We start from the raw sequence: 20,904 nt of genomic DNA on the forward strand, positions 1-20,904 counted from the left end.
TGGGGTCCCCCCCTTTGGTTCATTTCTGTTGGTTTGGCATTTGTTTGAGACATGGGAGCCCAACCTGGAAGAGAAATGGTAGCAACCTGAACGAAAGACATACCTATTAGGATTAAATCCTATTTAGTTTAGCGAGGTTTACTTCTGTTTATGGTCAGTCACATTGGGCGCTTTCACACATGCCAAATAATGCACTTTCAATGCACTTTGCTGCTGGATTTTACTGTGTGAAACGGCAAAACCCACTTGCAAACGGTCGTTAAAGTGCACGGAGAGTGGATTGAAAGTGCATTATTCAGCATGTGTGAAAGCGCCCTATAAGTGTCATCTACCTAGCCACACTTGATGTATTTACTACTTATTAGCATATACAACCATTTTGGAGTGATCCAGTGAGGTGGGGCTATATTGTAATGCAATATCTCCCTGTGTGAATATCTTTTCTATCTATCCACAGAAACCCATCGATAACCATGATATTTGCCTGCATGGAGACCAGTGTGGTATACTAGTGATCTGTTAATGTGTGAATCCAAAGCTAATCTGTAGTCCACAATAGCCATGCAGATTAGCTTTGGATTTCACACATTAACAGATCACTTCAGGATACAATGGTTCCATATTAACATACCACACCCTCATTAGCACATTATCTGGATACTTACAGGACAATGACTAGCACGTTACTTTTGCAGGACAGTGATTCAGCTCAAACCCAACCCCTTTCTGACTATATATTACTCTTCCTACACACTTGACACCGTGAGACGCTGTCCTTCCGCGTGACTCCTCTGAAGATGCCTGCCACAGCTGCTGGCGAAGCGTCAGGAAAGAAAATACCAAGACCACGGTCACACAGCCCGGGTAACCCACAAGAACCAAACAACTGTTGCTCTTTTTAACCTCCTCCTAGTTGTCTTCATTGGACTCTATAAGACAACCAGGGCACTTCACTTGTTGCTCGCCTTTGGTCACGACCCCAACCTACCCCGCAGGGCTTTCGTGCCGGAGAAAGCAGGGCCCAGCCCCTGGGACGCCTTGGCGCACAAGGGCGGGAGCCAAGCCGCACGCGCCCTCGAGGAAGAAGCGCCCGCGCGCCGGTTGCAGGGCCGGCGTCGCTTGGGGCTTTCTGCCAGGACTCCTCTTCTTCTCCTCCTCCTCCTCCTCCTCCTGCCCCGAGGCAAAGGCTTAAGCGCCCCTCCGCCCCCAAGGGCCGCCCCTGTGCTATTAATACGGCGAGCACATGCGCGGGTCACTTTAATTTGCCCTTGCCGACGACCCCCGCCGGGGACGCGCGGCATGGCGCCTTTGCCCCGCTGCCCTCTCCTGGGGAGGGGTCTCCGCCAATGCCCGCGCGGAGCGGCCCCCGGCGAGCCCCTCCTCTTATCGCGAGACCCGGAGGGGGCTATAAATGGATACGGGAGGCAGGGGGGTCCCTCCAGTCCGAGCGCGCCGCGGTGGGCTTTGGGAGGGGGTGGGGGAAGTGCCTGGCGAGGGCGCGCTAAAGTCGGGAGGGGAAAGGAAGGGGTCGAGTCGGGGGCGGGGGTCCCGTCATGGCTGACCAAGCCCTGAGCTTCCTGAAGGACTTTTTGGCTGGTGGGATCGCCGCTGCCATTTCCAAAACGGCGGTGGCCCCTATCGAAAGGGTGAAATTGCTGCTGCAGGTAAGGCGGGCGGGCGGGGCGGGCGAACATCTAGACCAGTGGTTCCCAAACTTTTCGGGGCACGGCCCCCTTGGTTCCACATACTCAACCCCAGCGCTCCCTCTCCTATCCAACAACACAGTTGAAGGGGCCTACTTCTAGAGCCCCCTGCTGCTCCCTTGCCTCTTAGTGCCCCCCTAGCTAATTCCACCGCCCCCCAGGGAGTGGTACCGCCCACTTTGGGAACCACTGATCTAGACCTAAAGGCGCCGCAGGGCCTTTTTCTGTTGGCCTTCTCCCAAAAACAAATGACAGACAGACACCTGGTGCAAGTTGTCTAATGGGGAGCTGTCTGCTCTGGCCGTCCTCCTGTAGCCTGGGGACAGCAGCAGGGGTCACTTCACAAATGTTAAGAAGGGTGGCTTTAAATGCAGCCCCCCCCCTCCCAAAAGTGTTTTGCTGTGCCTCTAAGGAAAATCACTCCTTGTGTGAGGCTAGAAGTGTAACAGTGAAGTTCCCCGGTCAATCGGGCATTCTAGTGTCAGGTGGGCGCATGCGGCCAGTGACTAAATATGGAAACTCCGCTTGTGGAGTTCTGGTTACACAAGACCAGCACAGCTCCTTCCTCCCCACTCTGTTTATAGAACAGGTCTGCCATGGCACCGAGCTAGGGAACAGATGCCATCAAATCTTGGGTGGCTGGTTCGGGCTCTCTCTTTCCCTGGGGTGGCGATTCCCCGTTAGACTATGGCCACTGGTGCTGCAATCCCGTGCACGGTTACCTGGGAGTAAGCCCTTTTGAACACAACGGGACTTCTGCATAAACATGCAACTTCAGTCTGCTAACTCAGTTTTGCAAAAATGGCATTCGAAGTCCTGGTTGAACAGAATGGTCCGATTTATTAAGCAACCTTACCGCATTTAAACCAGTCAGGGATGTAATTCTGGTTTTCCGCTGGCTCACCTGCTTGTTAGCTAAATGGAGGTCATTTCAAGGTCTTACAGTCCTGAGCAAAGGCTAGATGAATGGAAGGAGACCAACAAGTCTATGTAACTACCTTTTCTACTGCCAATAATATTCTCCCTCTCATATTGTATATGCCACCTTGAAAAAAACGGGTGTCTGAGAAATAGAGGCAATCAAGGTCACATATGACAGTAATTTTACAGGGCATCAGAGGGGAAACAGTCATTTATTTCATGACTAAAATGAAGACCAACTACACTTTCTAGCCATGTCTTCCTTCCCAGTTGTGACCCTCAAGGAGGTCATCACACTTGCAAGTTCTCTGTGCAGCTGTTGACATTCATCCCAAGAGATGATGGTCTATAGCATTGAATTTTGGGCCTGGATAGGAAGATGGAGGGGAGGAAAGGCAGCATGGTATAGCCCGATCTCATCAGATCTCGGAAGCTAAGCAGGGTCAGCCCTGGTTAATATTTGGATGGGAGACCACCAAGGAATACCAGGGTTGCTGTGCAGAGGAAGGCACTAGCAAACCACCTCTGTTCGTCTCTTGCCTTGAAAACCTCATAAGGGGTCACCATAAGTAAGCTGCAACTTGACGGCACTTTACACACACACACACACACACACACACGAAGATAGGTTTTCTCCTGCAGCTTTATGTCAAGTGTGGAAATGACCAATGCTTAGCTGTTGTATACAAGAATATCAGAACAGCCCTGCAGGATCAGATCATTGGTCCATCTAGTCCAGCAACCTGTTTGACACAGCAGCCAACCAGCTGCCCTGGAGGGCCAGCAAACAGGGCACAGAGGCCAAGGCCCTCCTCTGATGTTTCCCCATAGCACCGGTATCCAATGGTTTGCTACCTTTGATTATGGAGGTATAATGATATGGGCCACGATGACCCCATTTCTCCCTTGCCCCTCTCTTTCTCTGCTCCCCTTCTTCTTCCTGTAACAGGTTCAGCATGCCAGCCAACAGATCACAGTTGACAAACAGTACAAGGGAATCGTTGACTGTGTGGTAAGGATTCCCAAGGAGCAGGGCATCATTTCCTTCTGGAGAGGCAACCTGGCCAACGTCATCCGGTACTTCCCCACCCAGGCCCTCAACTTTGCCTTCAAGGACAAGTACAAGCAGATCTTCCTTGGGGGCGTGGACAGGCACAAGCAGTTCTGGCGCTACTTCGCAGGCAACCTGGCCTCCGGGGGTGCCGCAGGAGCCACCTCTCTCTGCTTCGTATACCCTCTGGATTTTGCCAGGACCAGGCTAGCCGCCGATGTGGGGAAAGGGCTGAACGAGAGGCAGTTCAGCGGGCTGGGCAACTGCATTGCCAAGATCTACAAATCTGATGGCCTCAAGGGTCTCTACTTGGGATTCAACGTGTCAGTCCAGGGCATCATTATCTACAGAGCAGCTTATTTTGGCGTCTATGACACAGCTAAGGGTAAGGAAAGGGTGGCTTTGATAGAAAGTGAGAACAGGCAGTCTAGATTCTCCATTGGCCCCAGTAACATTGATACTGGAGATATAAAAGGTTTCAGCATGGTCCAAACACTGCATCCTTTGTAGTGGAATGGGTTAAAAACTTTGTAGACTTGAGATGGGACTAGCGATTGTAAGAATCTTAACAGTTGGTTTTTCTATGCCAACTTTCTCTACCATTTAAGGAAGAAGCAAACCGGCTTACAATCACCTTCCTTTCCCCTCCCCACAACAGACACCCTGTGAGGTAGGTGGGGCTGAGAGAGCTCTAAGAGAGCTGTAACTAGCCCAAGGTCACCCAGCTGGCTTCATGTGGTAGTGGGGAAACCAACCTGGTTCATCAGATTAGAGTCCGCCGCTCATTTGGAGGAGTGGGGAATCAAACCTGGTTCTCCAGGTTAGAGTCCACTGCTCCGAACCACCACTCTTAACCACTACACCACGCTGAAGCTTTATAATGAGTGGCGTTTGCATGGCATACAGCAACCTGCTAACTTGATAGGGGCATGTGACCTTTGGGAACTCTTGAGAATTAAGTCATAAGGGGTTCAATAGGTGAATAATGAGGAGTACTTTTATTTGCTGGAGTAATAGGAAATGAGATGTTTTTGTAATGCCCCAGATATTCCAGCCTGTTCTTGGGCTGTGCTCCTGTGAGTTCCCCTGCTTCCTTCAGCAAATGCCGTGCCTCTATTAGTACACCATCACATAGCCAAGGCATCTTTTGAGATGGGGAATACGGTAGGGTGGAAGGGTGGAGCCCAGGGGCAAGCCAGGCTCACATGGTGCTTCATGCCAGTGTGGGTGGGGCCATTTATCTCAGATCTTTCCAGTGGTACCAAAGATGGGTGTCAGCTTACCCAGTGCCTCCTTTTGCATAGCCAAGGCAGTGGTGGTGCACAAAGAGGTCATGGGGTGACCCAACACCACTGTTGGTGCTGCTGGTCAGTTCTCAGCTGAGTGGCTTCTGTAGAGCCGGCAGAGCTTAGCTCTGCTTGCTCCTGGCTGCCAGCGATGCTCCAGGGCAGATGCCCAGCAGAAACTCCCTCTGCAAATTAAATAGCCAGCCTGACTTGGGTAAGGTATCCTGCCTGAAGCCGACAATTCTCTGGCCAAGCACTTGTCTTTATGGCCACACTTGGTTCTAAAGATCTAACAGTAGCAGACATTCTCTAGGAACCGTTTAGTAATTGCTGGACGTGGATTGCAGAGGCCTTAATTTGCACCTCTAGTCTACTAGGTAACTTAGGGGCAGTCACTGTTGCTCAGATTAGTCAATTTCACAGGCTGGCCAGGAGGATACAGTGGAATCAGGTGGATGCTGCCTGGAGAGTCTTGGAGAAAGGGTGTAATAAAAATGCATTTGACTGGGCAGCTTCCGTTTGGGGTGGGGATTTGGACCTTAGACTTTTCTGGCGTTAATGACTATATAAAGGACCACGTTCCAGTGAAGCTACAAATTTCAGGCACTGGGAACTCATGGTCAATAATACACTCCTTTGCCTTGTGAACGTGTAAAAAGCTCCTGCCCTAACACCAAGGCTTCAGCTGCAGTAAAGGGCGTCTGCCCCCGAGTAATGGAATACGAGTGTCATCACTGTTCCTCTGACATCACTGTTCCAGTTTGAGCAGGACAGTAATGGCCAGGTGTTTCTGAGAACTGTTTTTTCCCTCCTTTTCCTCCCTAAACCTTTGGGAAATCTACCCTTACTGTTAGGTATGCTGCCTGATCCAAAGAACGTGCACATCATGGTGAGCTGGATGATCGCCCAGAGTGTCACTGCCGTAGCAGGGTTGGTGTCTTATCCCTTTGACACTGTCCGGCGTAGAATGATGATGCAGTCTGGTAGGAGAGGAGGTAAGGAGACAGCTCTTCTTTTTTTTAAAAATAATGGAACAACTTATTTGTTAGTTGAAAGAGAGGTAAAGAGAATTCAAGAGACTTAAGGACTGAGTGCCTTCCCTTTTAAGAAGTCAGTTTGGAGAGGGTGCAGTTTGACAGGTGACTCCTAAATCTTCCTTTAGCAATGCCCCTGGATTTTGGTTTGCAACATCTTTTCAGACCTTTATAATTATTGCAAGGGGGTTATTTTCTAGGTGTGTAATCCATTGTTATTAGTTTGGGCAAAAACGCACGGTCGCTTTAGCCTGCTTTATTCCCTGTTTCAGCCAGGATCGTTTTCGCTGAACTGCGTTCGATCCTGGCTGAATCCTGGCTGAAAAGGGGAATAAAGGAGGCTAAAGCGACTGTGTGTTTTTGTCCTTTGTTTTTTAATTTGATATTCACGGACAATAACTTCCCTGGTTCTTGTAGGTTATCCGGGCTGTGTGACCGTGGTCTTGGTATTTTCTTTCCTGACGTTTCGCCAGCAGCTGTGGCAGGCATCTTCAGAGGAGTAACACTGAAAGACACTGTCCTTCAGTGTTACTCCTCTGAAGATGCCTGCCACAGCTGCTGCCGAAACATCAGGAAAGAAAATACCAAGACCACGGTCACACAGCCCGGAAGAACCAATGAACTCTGACCGTGAAAGCCTTCGACAATAACTTCCCTCATTAGCAGATCGTGATGACCCACTTGAAGATTTGATCTGCATTTGGGGCAGGGGGAGGACATCTCTCCACAGCATACCATATTTTTCGCTCCATAAGACGCACCTGACCATAAGACGCACCTAGTTTTTAGAGGAGGAAAACAAGAAAAACTATATTCTGAATCAAATGGTGTACTGCCCCTGGAAGCCTGGCGGGGGGTCTTTAAACTCCTCCGCACTGCCATCCCAGAGCACTTTCAAGACCCCCTGGCCGGCTTCTAGGGACTCCCTGGAAGCCCGGCGGGGGGATCCTTAAACTCCTCCGCACTGCCATCCCAGAGCACTTTTAAGACCCCCCGGCCGGCTTCTAGGGACTCCCTGGAAGCCCGGCGGGGGGATCCTTAAACTCCTCCGCGCTGCCATCCCAGGCAGTGCAGAGCACTTTCAAGATCTCCCCGCCTGGCTTCTAGGGACTCCCTGGAAGCCCGGCGGGGGGGTCTTTAAACTCCTCCGCGCTGCCATCCCAGGCAGCACAGAGCACTTTCAAGACCCCCCCCCCCCGCCCGGCTTCTAGGGACTCCCTGGAACCCGGGTGGGGGGGGTCTTTAAACTGCTCTGCGCTGCCTGGGATGACAGCGTGGACAACTTTCAAGACCCCCCCGCCCGGCTTCCAGGGACTTCCTGGAAGCCGGGCAGGGGGTATTTAAACTGCTCTGCACTGCCTGCCTAGGCAGCGCAGAGCAGTTTAACCTCCCACCTCCCCCTGCGCTTTCCAGTCCCGAGGCTCAGCTGTTGGGCGGGGACCGGGAAGCACGGGGGGGGGGGGTTAAACTAATCTGCGCTGCCTGCCCAGGCAGCACGGACCAGTTTAAAGACCGCCCTGCCCAGCTTCCTGGGACTCCAAGGAAACCGGGCGGGGCGGTCTTTAAAGGCGGGAAAAGGCAGGCGGGGGGGTCTTGAAAGTGCTCTGCGCTGCCTGGGATGGCAGCGCGGAGGAGTTTAACCTCTCCCCAGTGCTTCCCGGTCCCGAGGCTGCGCTGGGCGGCTGGGAGGGGCCTCCCGCCCCCCAGCTGGCTGGCGGCTTTAAAGCCGGCTCCCGGGGCGCGTGGGCTCCGCGCCGGGCTCCCGCTGCACTGGGCGGCTGCTGGGAGGGGCCTCCTGCCCCCCAGCTGGCTGGCGGCTTCCTAGCCGGCTCCCAGGGGGCGCTGGCTCTGCGCTGGGCTGCCGCGGCCGGGGGTCAGCCATGGCTCCCAGGGCCTCTCGCAGCTTTGCCCTTCTCCCCGGGGGCCGGATTCACACACATTCGCTCCATAAGACGCACAGACATTTCCCCTCACTTTTGAGGAGGAAAATAGTGCCTCTTATGGAGCGAAAAATACGGTAATTTATGTGAAGGCTAGAGAGAGATAATAATTTTGCACTGGTATTCTGCACAGACTAAACGGAATACAGTCTGACTCACTTGTTCATGTTGTTCTCCACAGCTGACATTATGTACAAGGGCACAATTGATTGTTGGAAGAAGATCGCGAAAGATGAAGGAGGAAAGGCTTTCTTCAAAGGGGCCTGGTCCAATGTGTTGAGGGGCATGGGGGGTGCTTTTGTATTAGTCTTGTATGATGAGATCAAGAAATTTGCCTAAGAGAATCAAAGGGCTCAGTTCATTCGTCCTGTTTTGTAACTTATGTTCATGTGGTTTAATTGGGAACTAAATATTTCCTAGGGAAATGGAGATGGCTATCGTAGGTCAAATCCAGTTCAGAAGTCAGGTTGATGCATTGTAAGATAGGCAATGGTTGCCCATTAGATCAATTAAAAATTTTGTATGGAAAATTTAAGAGGCCTGTGTATATAAATATATTTGACAAATATCAATAATATATTCCTATGTTTTAAAGTGCATTTCTTGAAGACTGCTTGTTGCACCGTACCTAAACTGAAAATGTGAATTCAATAAATATTATTTAAGTCAAAAATGTCCAATTTGCCCCCTCTTCCTATGGTAAATTTTCTATACAGGCAGCTTAGAGGATTGTAGCATTTGGAACATGGAGAAATTTCATATTTAAACAAAAACAACAAAAATCTCAACTTTAAAAATGTGCTGATGGCTTCTAAACTATCTGAGACCAATATTGAAAGGGAAGTTGGGATTATAGTGGGTATCTCAATGAAAATGTCAGCCCATTTCACAGCAGGGGAATGGACAAATTCCAGAAAAGCAATCGAGAATAAAATGGCAAACATTGTAATGTCCTTATACAGAGCCATGGTGAGGCCTCATTTGGAATGCTGTGTGCAGTTCTGGTCACTGTATCTCAAAAAGGATATTGAAGAACTGGAAAAAAGTACAGAAGAGGGCAACCAAGATGATCATGGGTTTGGAGGATTTTTCCTATGAGGAAAGTCTGGGAATTCTAAATTTAGAAAGAAGGCTCGCGAGGAGGGGAGAGAAACATGATAAAGGTTAATAAAATTATGCATGAGGTGGATAAAGAGCTTTTTCTCCCCTTCCCATAATACTAGAACTCAGGGCGCCCAATGAAGTTGATGGGCAAAAGGTACAGGACAGAAAAAAAGGAAACACTTCTTTACTCAATGAGTAAATTATAAATTATCTGCCAGTGGAGATAGTGATGGCCATGTGCATTGATGGTTTTAAAAGGGGATTAGGCAGATCCATAGAGGAGAGGTCCATCTAGGCTATTAGGCCTAGTTAATAAGGGGAGCCTCCATGTTCAGAGGCAGTAAACCTCTGAATACCAGTGCTAGGAGGCAACGTCAAGGGCAGGTCTTGGCCTCTATGCTCTGTTTGCTGACCTTTCAGGGCAACAGGATGCTAGCGTAAATGGACTGGTCTAATCCAGCAGGACTTTATTTATATTCTAGAGATGGTCCACAAATTCAGTTACCCTTTTTAGCAGCAAGATGCAGAAGACAGATTTTTCCAACATAAATATGTGTGCTGTTTACACTCTACAACAATGGGACTTTGAATCTATATGATTCAAATTCTGCTTAAAAAAAAAGGTTTAATGGTATCCAATCCAGAGATAGCTAAATTTGGAATAATGGAATGTAGGCGGCAGGGTTTTTTAGGAGCTCAGTCTCTGGATTTGTTAAACTCCTGAGAACGTCTATGGACATGTTGGGTACCAAATTGGAACTGACCCCATGGTAAATTTACTGAATGTAGCTGGACTGTTAACTTCCCCGCAGAGCTTTTGTGGTGGGCTGATTACCCTCGTTGCATGATGGCATAGAGGTTTTGAAATTGAGAGGTATTCTTCAGAAGCAGCATGAAAACTGCTATCCGAATAAAAGTCTTCACACACTGGGAATATCTAAAGGTGTTCTCTGTTCTGTGACCATTAAACATCCTTTGGCCCCTGCAAAATCATTTACTGGTTTGAACGTTGACAAGAATAAAGGCCCTCCATCAAGTTGATCTTGAAGCTCGACTACACTAAACGGATCTCTGATGCATATTCTTCTAGGACTGTGATAAACAGGATGTTTGAGAATTCTGAGCCACACATTGATTGGGAGGCAGGCATAAGCGCATTCTGCTAAACTAAGTGCCTCTTGAGGCTTAATAATAGCAAAGTACAGCACATCCTCTTCTAAAACAAGATGTGAGCAAATTATGAGCCATTATGCTGACGCACAGCTTTTCAGCTGTCCTGGTTTCTGGTGATCCTTCCCTCACGTCACATTAGAGAACTCTTTGCTAATTGGGAACTGTGGGCATTATTAGAAGGGGTTGGGGAAAGAATGTGTAAAAGCTGCAACTTCTGCATTAAAAAGGGACATTAATAAATAATGATGTTGTTTTTCCACTAGTCTTTCCCTTGAGGAATAAAGACAGGTAGAGCCTAGTGTGATACACTATTATTGGACCCCATCCACCTAAAGTTAAGCACTTGTAAGACCCATTAAGTTAGGTGGAGTTGAGCAAACATTCACATTCTCCCATTAAAGTCAATGGGAGTTGAGAGAGCTCAACTTCAGGTGCTAGACCTTGGCTTTTACCGCACTAGGTATTCCCAGCGATGTATCAAGAGTTTGGAAATGTTATAAAAAACATCGCTTTAAAAGGGTTTTTGGATGCCACGGCTAAAAAATGGTTGGAAGACATCTTCACAGCTAAAGGGGCCAAACAAAGTGTGAACAGTATTTTTTATAACATTTTCAAACTCTTGATATATCGCTGGGAATACCTAGTGCAGTAACAGCCCTTATCTATTGTTAAGACAACTACATTAGATACTAATGTTTTGTTAGTGATACCATCACCATGGCCCACTAAATGAATGCAACAGAATGAAGTGATTAAGGGGGTTACCACATTATGTATTCCCAGTGATGTATTAAGAGTTTGAAAATGTTATAAAAAACATCGCTTTAAAAGGGTTTTTGGATGCCATGGCTAAAAAATGGTTGGAAGACGTCTTCACAGCTAAAGGGGCCAAACAAAGTGCGAACAGTATTTTTATAACAGTTTCAGACTTTTAATACATCGATGGGAATACATAATGCAGTAACCCCCTAAATCTTAAGGTGAAGACAGGATCCTGTGCCCCTTCAGACTGCAGGCAGCGTTGGAAGAGTTGCAATGTCTAGCGTGCAAAGGAACTGAGGAGACCCAGCAGGGCATGGGCAAGTGATCAACTAGTTAGGCTTGTAAGGTTAGAGACCTTTCCACCCTTTTTCACACCTGTCTGTCCTTAGACTGATATTCCTAGGGGACAATTTCCTCTCAGAAGTCATACTACTCTCTCTCTTCCTCCTTAGACAGTTAGAGGCTCTGTCTCTCAGCTTTCCTATCCTAAAATGTAGTTCCCACAATAAAGGCAACTTTATCTTTAATCAGTGAGTCTGACCCTTCTCTGCATACTTAGCATACTCTGCCAACAGGTAGGTCATAGAATTTTTCACCAGCTCCCTATGTAAGAAAGGGGGGGAAAGTAGGACTCTTGTAAGAGGCGTTCATGCCAGGCCTAGCTGTGGAAGCTTTTTACAAAGTTATTTAGAACTTTATACCCTGCTTTTCTCTCCAATGAGGACCCCCCTCCTTTGTTTTACCCTCACAACAACTTTGTGAGGCAGATAAAACTGAGTGACCACCACAAGGTCACCAAGTGAGCCTCCATAGCAAAGTGGGAATTCAAACTGGGATCTCCCAGATATGAGTCTAATACTTGAAACTACTTTGTGCTGTAAGGAGCATTCAGAATCATGATCTCACATACACTAAACATACATGAAGCTGCCTTGTACTGAATCAGACCCTTGGCCCATCAAAGTCAGTATTGTCTACTCAGACCAGCAGCGGCTCTCCAGGGTCTCAGGCAGCGGTCTTTCGCATCACCTACCTGCCTAGTCCCTTTAACTGGAGATGCCTGGGATTGAACCTGGGGCCTTCTGCATGCCAAGCAGATGCTCTACCACTGAGCTACAGCCCCTCCCTACCTGTGTGTCTGAAATTGCTCAAGTTTTCTATTTTCAGACTCTCTCACTTTATTCCACTGTTTATGTAGATGCAAACTAAAACAGAAATCCAGTGGCACCTTAATGGCTAACAGCATTTATTCTAGCATGAGCTTTTGTTAGAGCTCACCTCTTCAGGTGCAATGGAGACATGTGGATGCAGCCCCTATGAGAACTATCATCCTGTAATCTTGCATGGCTTAAATGTGAGAGAAGTTGTGATAGTGCATTGGGCTCCTCTAACAGTAGACATCTTTGGTCATTTTCTACATAGATAGCCAAACTACCAGTCTGAATGCTCATTTGCACTACTGCACATAAGTGTTCGGTTCTGTAAGATACCTCCATCAGCTAAAAAGGTGGGATGTTATACCAAGCAAAAATTATTTTCTTCCAGAGAAAAGTTTTTAACTGCAATAGCCTGCAGAATTTTACCACTCTATTATTGCCTTAAAATGAAGACCACCTTGGTATCTTACCAGAAGCAGAAATGTCATCATTGCTTCCAGCTTTATCTACAAACTCAAGCATTTGATTTTCATATATCTCCGATAAGTAATTATTTCTAACCTGGTTCAAGAAAACTGCAAATTCTTTAATTAGCGGAAGATATAAGTGAGAAGTGCAGTAAAGCTGAAGTTACAAAAACGAACAGCAAACAAGAGCCCCAGAAGCCGACAGAAAGGGAAATTTAATGAATATATTTTAAACTAAATAAATGGCATTTCACAGAAATGGAACTTGCTGAGGAAACAGTGCAAAGCAGAAACAGTAACTTTTATCTCCCTGCAAGGTGAGCAATGACTTGATAACACACAAGCTGCGTGGAATAGATTTTTGTCAAATACAACCAGGAAACAATAAATAGCTGAATCATACACAAGCCTCAAAAACACTCCCAATCAATCTTGTGTGCTTTGGCTGGCAGCATCTCTCCAAGGTCTCAGATGGAGGTCTTCCACATGTTTCTACTTGATCCTTCTAAATGCAGTTGCCAGGGAATGAACCCAAGACCTTCTGTGAGGTAAATACTCTACCATGGAGCCATGTCCCCTGTTCCTTTTGTAAGACTTAACAGACACAGAAGACTCTGGAGGTCCAATATGGGCATTTGGGGAAACGAAACCATGGAGGAGTATGGAGCAAGAGTGAAGAAAGTGCTCAGTTCCTAACAATTTGCTGAATTCTCCTGTCCCCAGCAATGTCGTCTTTCCTCAAGTCCACCCTATGTTTATTTAACACACTGGTTCCCAACCAGGGGTCCATGGACCCCCAGGGGTCCGCGAGAACTACATTAAGGTCCGCAAAACAAAGTTATAAACCCATAATAAATTAATATTTTCAATTAAAAGTTCTCTATTATAAAATATATATATTCAAATATAATTCTAAGTTTAATGTTTAACTAACAGTTATGATTAAAGTTTATTTTCAAAATCCCGGAATTTTTATTTTGAACCTTGGGGTCCCTGCACCGAACAAAAAAGTCCTAGTGGTCCCTGGTCAAAAAAAGGTTGGGAACCACTGATTTAACAAGAGGAGTCTGTCCAGCAACATTGTGGAGACGTTTCTCTCCAATGCCACCTTGGGGGCACCTTTCCCCCCTACATTTACAACATGCTGCCACACATAAATCTGCTACATCTGAATCAGCATGTCAACAACAAAAAACGATCTTCAGATATCCCTCTGTAATTACCCCCAACCAAAACAGAGCCTAATTTGTGGGCACCAACCAACTTGACAAAAAACAGGAGGGGCTTCAGTTTTTCCAGCCGCTCCATTTTTCCCTACTCAAAAAGGGCTCACGGTATGTGTGCATGTGATCCGCTCCATCAGAGGGGAGGGCTGCACACAAGAAGTTTTCTCCCCCCACATACACTGTGGTCCTGATCTGATTCAGGACCGTGAAGAACATCAGGATTGAGTTTCCAATAAGAATTTCCAACGGCTTGTGTGACTGAAAACTCCAAGGCTGGCCCAGGGAGCTTCTCGAAAGGGTATCTACTGTTCCCCAAGAGCAGCATTTTGGGGAGACCCCTAAGATGCCGCAATAGGCAGAAAGGTACATTGTTTACTCACCGAGGTCCTTTCCGCTCTGAAGTAGAAGGTCATCTTGAGCTTTGGGTGTTTCTCATCCTGTTGCTTGGAGAGGCAGGACTTAATTTTAAACTACTTCCTGTCTCAGGGCGAGGAACGCCCACACTTCCAGTTTTTCTACTAAAAGCTCACGAGAGACAATTAAAACAAATAAACCAACATAACAGCTAACACATCGTAACTGTCTAAACTCTGTAACAGGAATGTGACAATAACCCTTATAACATAGCAACACAAGTCAGTGGTTAACTACAGACATTAACAAGGACTCTGTAATTAGTATCATTTATCTTTGTATACCAGTAACTGCTTGGCTGAGTCCCGTTGGTCAGCCACCCTGGAAGATGATGATCCATCTCCGGGTGGGCAAGATGACCTTCTACTTCAGAGCGGAAAGGACCTTCTCGGTGAGTAAACAATGTACCTTTCCCGCTCTGAAGGAAGGTCATCTTGAGCTTTGGGGTGTCCAAGAGCAATTATATCAGGTGGGAATTAGTTGACATCATCTTCCACCACGCGTTGTAAAAACCGTCTCCCGAAGGCTACTTCTGCTGATGCCATTGTATTGATACGGTAATGCCTGATGAAGTGGAGACATTGGACCCCGTAGCCGCCTTACAGATTTCTTTTATGGAGGCTTGCTTAAAGAAGGCCGCTGAGGTAGTAGTACATCGCAGGGAGTGTGTAGTGATGTCGGATGGTACGTGCAGGCCACTGGCCAGGTATGCTTCTCTGATACAGCTGTGAATGGTCGAAAGTATCGCTTGGCGTGACATGTGTATGCCTTTATTGGGAGCTGATAATGAGCTAAATGGAACTCCGTTTTTCTGATTGTAACTGTTCTTGAAATGTATATGTACAATGCCCGACATAGATCTAAGGTATGCCAGTTACGTACTTGGGATTGGTTGGATTGAAGCAGAAGGAAGGGAGATGATTCTCCTGAGCATGGTGGTAATGTGTGTTCACTTTGTGAGTGAAGGAGGGGTTGGATCAAAGGACCACCTTGTCTATGTGGAATATGCATAGATCCTTGCGTATGGAAAGTGCTCCCAACTCCGGCACGCAGCTGGCCAAGGTGACTACCGTTAGGAACAACGTCTTCAGTTTGAGGAGACGTCGTTCTGAGGAAACGTAAGGGAACGTCCCTCATTGGCTCGAATGGTTTCTAGGTGAGAGCTAAAGGAATCGCGTTAAGCCTCCAAGTTGGAAAATGATGTGCCAACATGGGGAGTGGATTGCGCCGCTCCCTGATAAGGCTTTCACCTCCAGATGAGAAGACAGCAGAATCCCGTCAAGCTTTGGACATATTGAGGCAATAGCTGAGATTGCTTCCGGGGAGTGGATGCTCTGAGATTTTGATGTACTCTGCCCTGGAAGAATACCAACAGTTGTGGCAAGGAAGATGATCTGGGGTTGGTGGACTTTCGTCCACACCACCTGGAGAAGGTCTTCCAAGTATACTCATATATCCTTTTAGTGGAAGGTTGTCTGGTTTGTAAAATGGTTGAGACTACATCTTGTGACAGGCCCGGATCTAGAAGCCTAGCCTTCTCAACCTCCACGCGTTCCACTGGGGCCATCCTCGGACATCAGACTCTGAGGCCAGGGGAACAAAAGAGCGTCCGCTTGCTCCGCGTTCGGGTGGAAGAACCGGGAGAAGAATCTGTGAACTTGTCGATTCTGCGCAGAGGTGAAGAGGCCCACATCGGGATAACAAATCGGTTGGTTATTAAGAGGAGGATATGAGGGTCTAATGACCACTCCCCTTCCTGGATGGACTGGCGGCTGAGTCAATCCGCTTCTAGGTTGTGTATGCCTCTGACGTGTTCCGCTCTCAAGGAAAGTAGATGTTTCTCTGCCCAGATCATGGAGGCTTCCTGATGCAAGCGTGAGGACCTGGATCCGCCCTGTTTGTTGATATGGGCCTTGGAGGCCGCATTGTCAGTCCGTATGAGGACACGATTGTTCTTCAGGATGTGATGGAACTCCAGCAGAGCTACCTCACCATTCTTAACTCCGAGAGATTGATGTGGAGTGTGTTTCTGAGAGGCCCGAACGCCCTGAGCAAAAGACTGGATGGGAGGTCTCATGTAGGTAAGTCTGGCCCGCTGTCAGATTGGTCTGGTCTATCCACCGTCTTAGGCTGGATCTGGCTGTTGGCAGCAGGCGGATGTGCGAAATGAGCAGCTTGAAGGGTCGTAGAGCTACCTGAAGGGGCCTGGTGTGGAACCAGGACCAGGACACTAAGCCGATGCAGGATGTCATTAATCCTAGAAGTCTTGTGAGAGCCATGAGTCGATGTTGTGGAGCTTTGGCTGTGGACTTGGGCAGTAAGGCTATCTTGAGTGCCTTGGCCTTGGGTAGAAAGACCTTGGAGTTTATGAAGGCCCCCAGGTGAAGGATGCGCTGGGTTGGAATCAGGTAACTTTTGGCTCTGTTGATTAGGTAACCAAGACCTTGTAAGGTCTGAGCAATTCGGTTGGTGTGTCTGGTGGCTAGCTGCTTGGAAGTTGCGCATACGAGGAGGTCATTGAAGTATGGATGCAGCTGGATCCCTTCCTTCCTCAATAGGGCGACAGCAGTCACTAGGACCTTTGAGGTGGATGTAAGACCGAAGGGCAAGGCTATGAATTGCATGTGGGGTTTCAGGTAATTGAACCTGAGAAGGCGCCGAAGGGCACTGCGTGTAGGCTTCAGTTTTAGATCTATGGAAGTCATATAGGTGCCAGATCGCAGGGCTTCGACAATGGTTCTCAGTGTCTCCATAAGAAAACGTCTTGTCGGGATGAAGCGAATGAAAAATTTGAGATCTAAAATCGCCCTCCAGACCCCGTTCTTTTCCTATTTGAAGGAATGCAGAACGGCCTCCATAGTTCCGTTGTGTTTGTCTTTGGTTCGATATTGTGGGAACTCCACACTTGGATCTGGTAATTTTCCTTAAAACTCTATTGCATATCCCTGTAGGATTAATTGCAGAAACCCAGGCATTTGCCTGGGCTCTGCCCCACTGTGGGAGGGGCATTTGCAGTCTTCCCCCCACTGCTGTGACGTTGGCGTCACTGTTTGTACCTTCTTGGGAATTTGTCCGATTTGTCCCCTCTGAAGGTTGGGACGGGGGTGGGTGGGTGGGCGGTTGAATCTATCGAACCTTCGAAAGGAGCCTCTCTGGGAGAGCCGGGAGGAACGCCTTTGATCCTGTCTAAACCTATACAGCATATGGGAGGAATAAAAGGACTGTTGGTATTGATTTGGCCTATAATCCTTCCTATGGTTATTTAACGTGTATCTGTTCTTGTCCTTGGTGTCGAACAGCATCTTATCTAATCTCTCTCCAAGAGTTTACCCCCTTAAAAGATGAGCCAGCAAAATTGGCTTTAGATCTAAAGTGAACGTGCGAGTTCATAGCCACAAGGCCCTTCTAATAACTGTGTTAGAAGCCACAGCTCTGGGGTCAAAGACTAGGGCATCTAGGGATGCGTCTGCCATGAAGGAAAACGCCTTTAGAACTCTAGAAGGCCTTCAGCCGCCCTTTTATCGGATGTGGGCAGAAGCTTAATAAGCTTTTTTGGTTTAAGCATTACTGACCTGGGTGGCCCAGGCTAGCCCGACCTCAACAGAACCCACAAGCCAAGCAGGGCCAGCCCTGGCCAGCATCTGGATGGGAGACCACCAAGGAACACCAGGGTCACTGTGCAGAGGAAGGCACCAGCAACCTCTGGCAGGGTCTCGCCATTAAAAACCCAAAAGGGGTCACCATAAGTCAACTGCGACTTGAAGGCACTTTACACACACACATTAGTGGCTCTGGTTATGGGTGCTATGGTTGCATTAGCCTGGATCGCCAAGGCTGAGGCCTTGAGCGCCTTTCTAGACAGGAAGTCCATTTTTCTGTCCACATATCCTTAATAAATCCTCCCCCACCTTCAGTACAAAATTCAGAAAACTGCAGGGCTGTAACTGGGCATCTACAACAGGTAATACTAGCATACCCATGGCCCCAGGATCCATCTAATACAGTTTCTTGGCATCGCCAGAGAACTGTTAGTTGTGGAGTGGCTTTTCCCACTCGGACCTTATTAGGTTCTGAAAGGGCAATGGAACCTTAATAATGTGTGAGACACCTTGAGGGAAATAATCCTTGGATCCTTTGCGCCTGGCTTTTGGTTTGGGGCTCGTCAGAAGCCTCTGGCTTGCTTAATAGATCCAGGGCAAATAAGGCTTAGGCTAGCAGGGATTGAAAAATCATCAAGGCTAAACAGCCTAGGCGGTTGCTCTTGAAATACAGTGAGCTCTTCGTCAGAGACAAGAACTCCTTTTCTACCTCCTCGGTCGCGGATCCCCGGCCGAGAGAAGAACAGTCGTCACCAATGGTCAATTCATGCCTATTGGGGACTGATTTTTAGGGCAGCCTTAGTTTACCATTGTTTGTTAGTGATAGAATGGCTGCAGCATGGCTCCTCTTGCATGGGATCTGAGCCTGCATAGGACTGAGAAGAGACCAGGCCCTGGACTCTCCCTTGAGTGTGAACTGTGGCGCCCCCTGGGTTTGGGATAGATAAATTCAAGGCCTACGGCCTTTCAAAATGTTTTTCCCACTATGAAAATTACCTTTTTCTTAGGTGAACCCTTTTCTCAGTTAATTCCCCTGGGGCCCCACTCCCATCTGGGGGTGGGGGTACTTTACCCTTTGAAGTCTTGGAAGGATTTTGCCAAATAAGCGATTGGAGGAACCGGCAGGGACCTTGGAAGGTCGAGGCGGCACTCAGCTTAGTATATCTTCTTGAATGTTTCCTGCTCTTTTTCGCAGTCACCCTTGCCGCCGCTTTTGCCGCCGTGCGGGAGGCGAAGAAGCTTTCTTGGCGTCCCTCTCTGAAAGTCCGCCGGAGCGGCTAACAGTGGGAGCCAGCTTGTTATGGCCGCTAAGCGCTGCATCGTGATCTGAGTCGGAGAGAAGTTCTACTTCCTCCGCTACAACAGTCGCGGCATCCATTTTGGGCACGTCTTTTTTCCCTTTCACAAGCCCGATGCAAACCGGCTATGCCGCTGCGGAACGGACTGGGAAGGCAAGACACACAAAGGGAGCCAATACAGAACAGTTAGGAATGGAGGAGGGGAACAATGGAGTAAAACAAGAGGATAGAAGAATTCACCTAGCCAATCTCCTAAGATCTAAGTTCCAGCTATGGCTGGAGCGTCCTCTCTCCAGCAAGGCAGGAGAATAACTGGAAGTGTAGGCGTTCCTCGCCCGGAGACAGGAAGTAGTTTAAAATTAAGTCCTGCCTCTCCAAGCAACGGGACGAGAAACACCCAAAGCTCAAGATGACCTTCCTTCAGAGCGGGAAAAGATCCATTTCAACTAAATGGAAGGGACTTCCCTTCCATTTATGAAAAATATAGTCTGGATCCAACCCTATTTTTAATGGGCATACACAAAACATTTCATGCATACACAATGAAAAAAAAATTATGCTACATGCATACCAAAAATGTATTTACCACCAGTTATATTTGGACACACACCAAATGGCAGAACGGGCTACAACTCCCTGCTATATGTATACACTGGCGTAAAGAGGTTTTTGCTACTATGCAATATGATAAGTGATATTCAGCCTTTGGGACTCATAAGACTATATTCCAAACAAAAAACTATAAATCTAACTACAAGTCACATTCTACAGAATTAACATTCAATAAGGAATCCTTTTTACTACAAGGGATAACGGGGAAATCAATAGAAACTGTCTGTAGCCCGGAGAAAGAAAATTTAACTAGAAGCAGAAAGAACTCAACTATATTACAAACTTAATTAAATATGACCCTGAAAATGAATTGCATTTTATGATACTTGGATAAATTACTCACCGAAAGGGAGCTCAATGCTGAGTACAGATACAATTCAATTAAACATTTTACTTAAAGTTTTAAAAAGAAATCACATACAAAACTATGTCACCCATAAACGATCAAGCAGAACTTGAAGATAAAGCTATTTAAATCCAGCACATGCTGTGTTGCTATCAAGGAAATAACAAATTTTATCGAGGAAGTCTTTTAAAAAGTGCTTATAGTTACAAATGCACCCACAAAATTGCTGCTTACATGTATTCCATTCAAGAGACAATTTTAAAAGAACAATTCAATCAGCATAACTATGCAACACATTATACTGGCAGAGGTTTCCATAGGTCACAATACAACAAAGAGCTTTATTTCAGGAAGATCAATCTTTTCCATGTCATTGTTTAAATGTTTACTAATCAGTATTAAAGTAAAGTATTATTAAAGACAGTAATTTAATCCACAAAAGGGAAAGCTTCTTTACTGAAAACCGGATTGTTCAATTATTACAGCAGACCATGGATATAATCCAGTACAGAGGCAACACTGCAACTATTAAATATTAAACAGGGAGATCTGATAAAAAAATCAAAATTACTTCTTGGAATACAGATCTGAAGAAGAGCAAGAAAAAGGTTTGCTGAAAGGACTTGGTTCATGCTCTACAACTTCCAGCTATGAACCACAATTTCAAAGTTCACACTTAAATAACAGAGATTATTTGAATAGCACATGTTCTCTCTCCTGTTTCCATAAAACCTTGTGAAATACTGTATTTGACACATTTTGCAGGAACAGAATAACCTTAAATTAAAAAATATCAACTACACCATAAGAA

The 20,904-nt window shown here is 47.0% G+C and overlaps 1 protein-coding gene across 1 annotated transcript; it reads left to right on the plus strand.

Moving 5' to 3' along the window:
• The first annotated feature begins 1,547 nt into the window (after nt 1–1,547).
• On the plus strand, nt 1,548–8,608 carry SLC25A4 (solute carrier family 25 member 4). Its single transcript, XM_056855274.1, has 4 exons — nt 1,548–1,664; nt 3,574–4,060; nt 5,816–5,956; nt 8,117–8,608. The coding sequence occupies exons 1-4, from the start codon at nt 1,554–1,556 to the stop codon at nt 8,272–8,274; spliced, it is 897 nt and encodes a 298-aa protein (XP_056711252.1). The 5' UTR covers nt 1,548–1,553; the 3' UTR covers nt 8,275–8,608.
• Nucleotides 8,609–20,904: the final 12,296 nt, after the last annotated feature.

The sequence above is a fragment of the Euleptes europaea genome, chromosome 9 (genome assembly GCF_029931775.1).
Source record: "Euleptes europaea isolate rEulEur1 chromosome 9, rEulEur1.hap1, whole genome shotgun sequence".
Lineage (NCBI taxonomy): Eukaryota > Metazoa > Chordata > Lepidosauria > Squamata > Sphaerodactylidae > Euleptes > Euleptes europaea.

Coding starts and splice junctions, on each gene's coding strand:
- SLC25A4 (XM_056855274.1), top strand. CDS start 1,554: ATGGCTGACCAAGCCCTGAGCTTCCTGAAGGACTTTTTGGCTGGTGGG. Junction 4,061..5,815: donor CGTCTATGACACAGCTAAGG/GTAAGGAAAGGG, acceptor CCTTACTGTTAG/GTATGCTGCCTGATCCAAAG. Junction 5,957..8,116: donor GCAGTCTGGTAGGAGAGGAG/GTAAGGAGACAG, acceptor TGTTCTCCACAG/CTGACATTATGTACAAGGGC.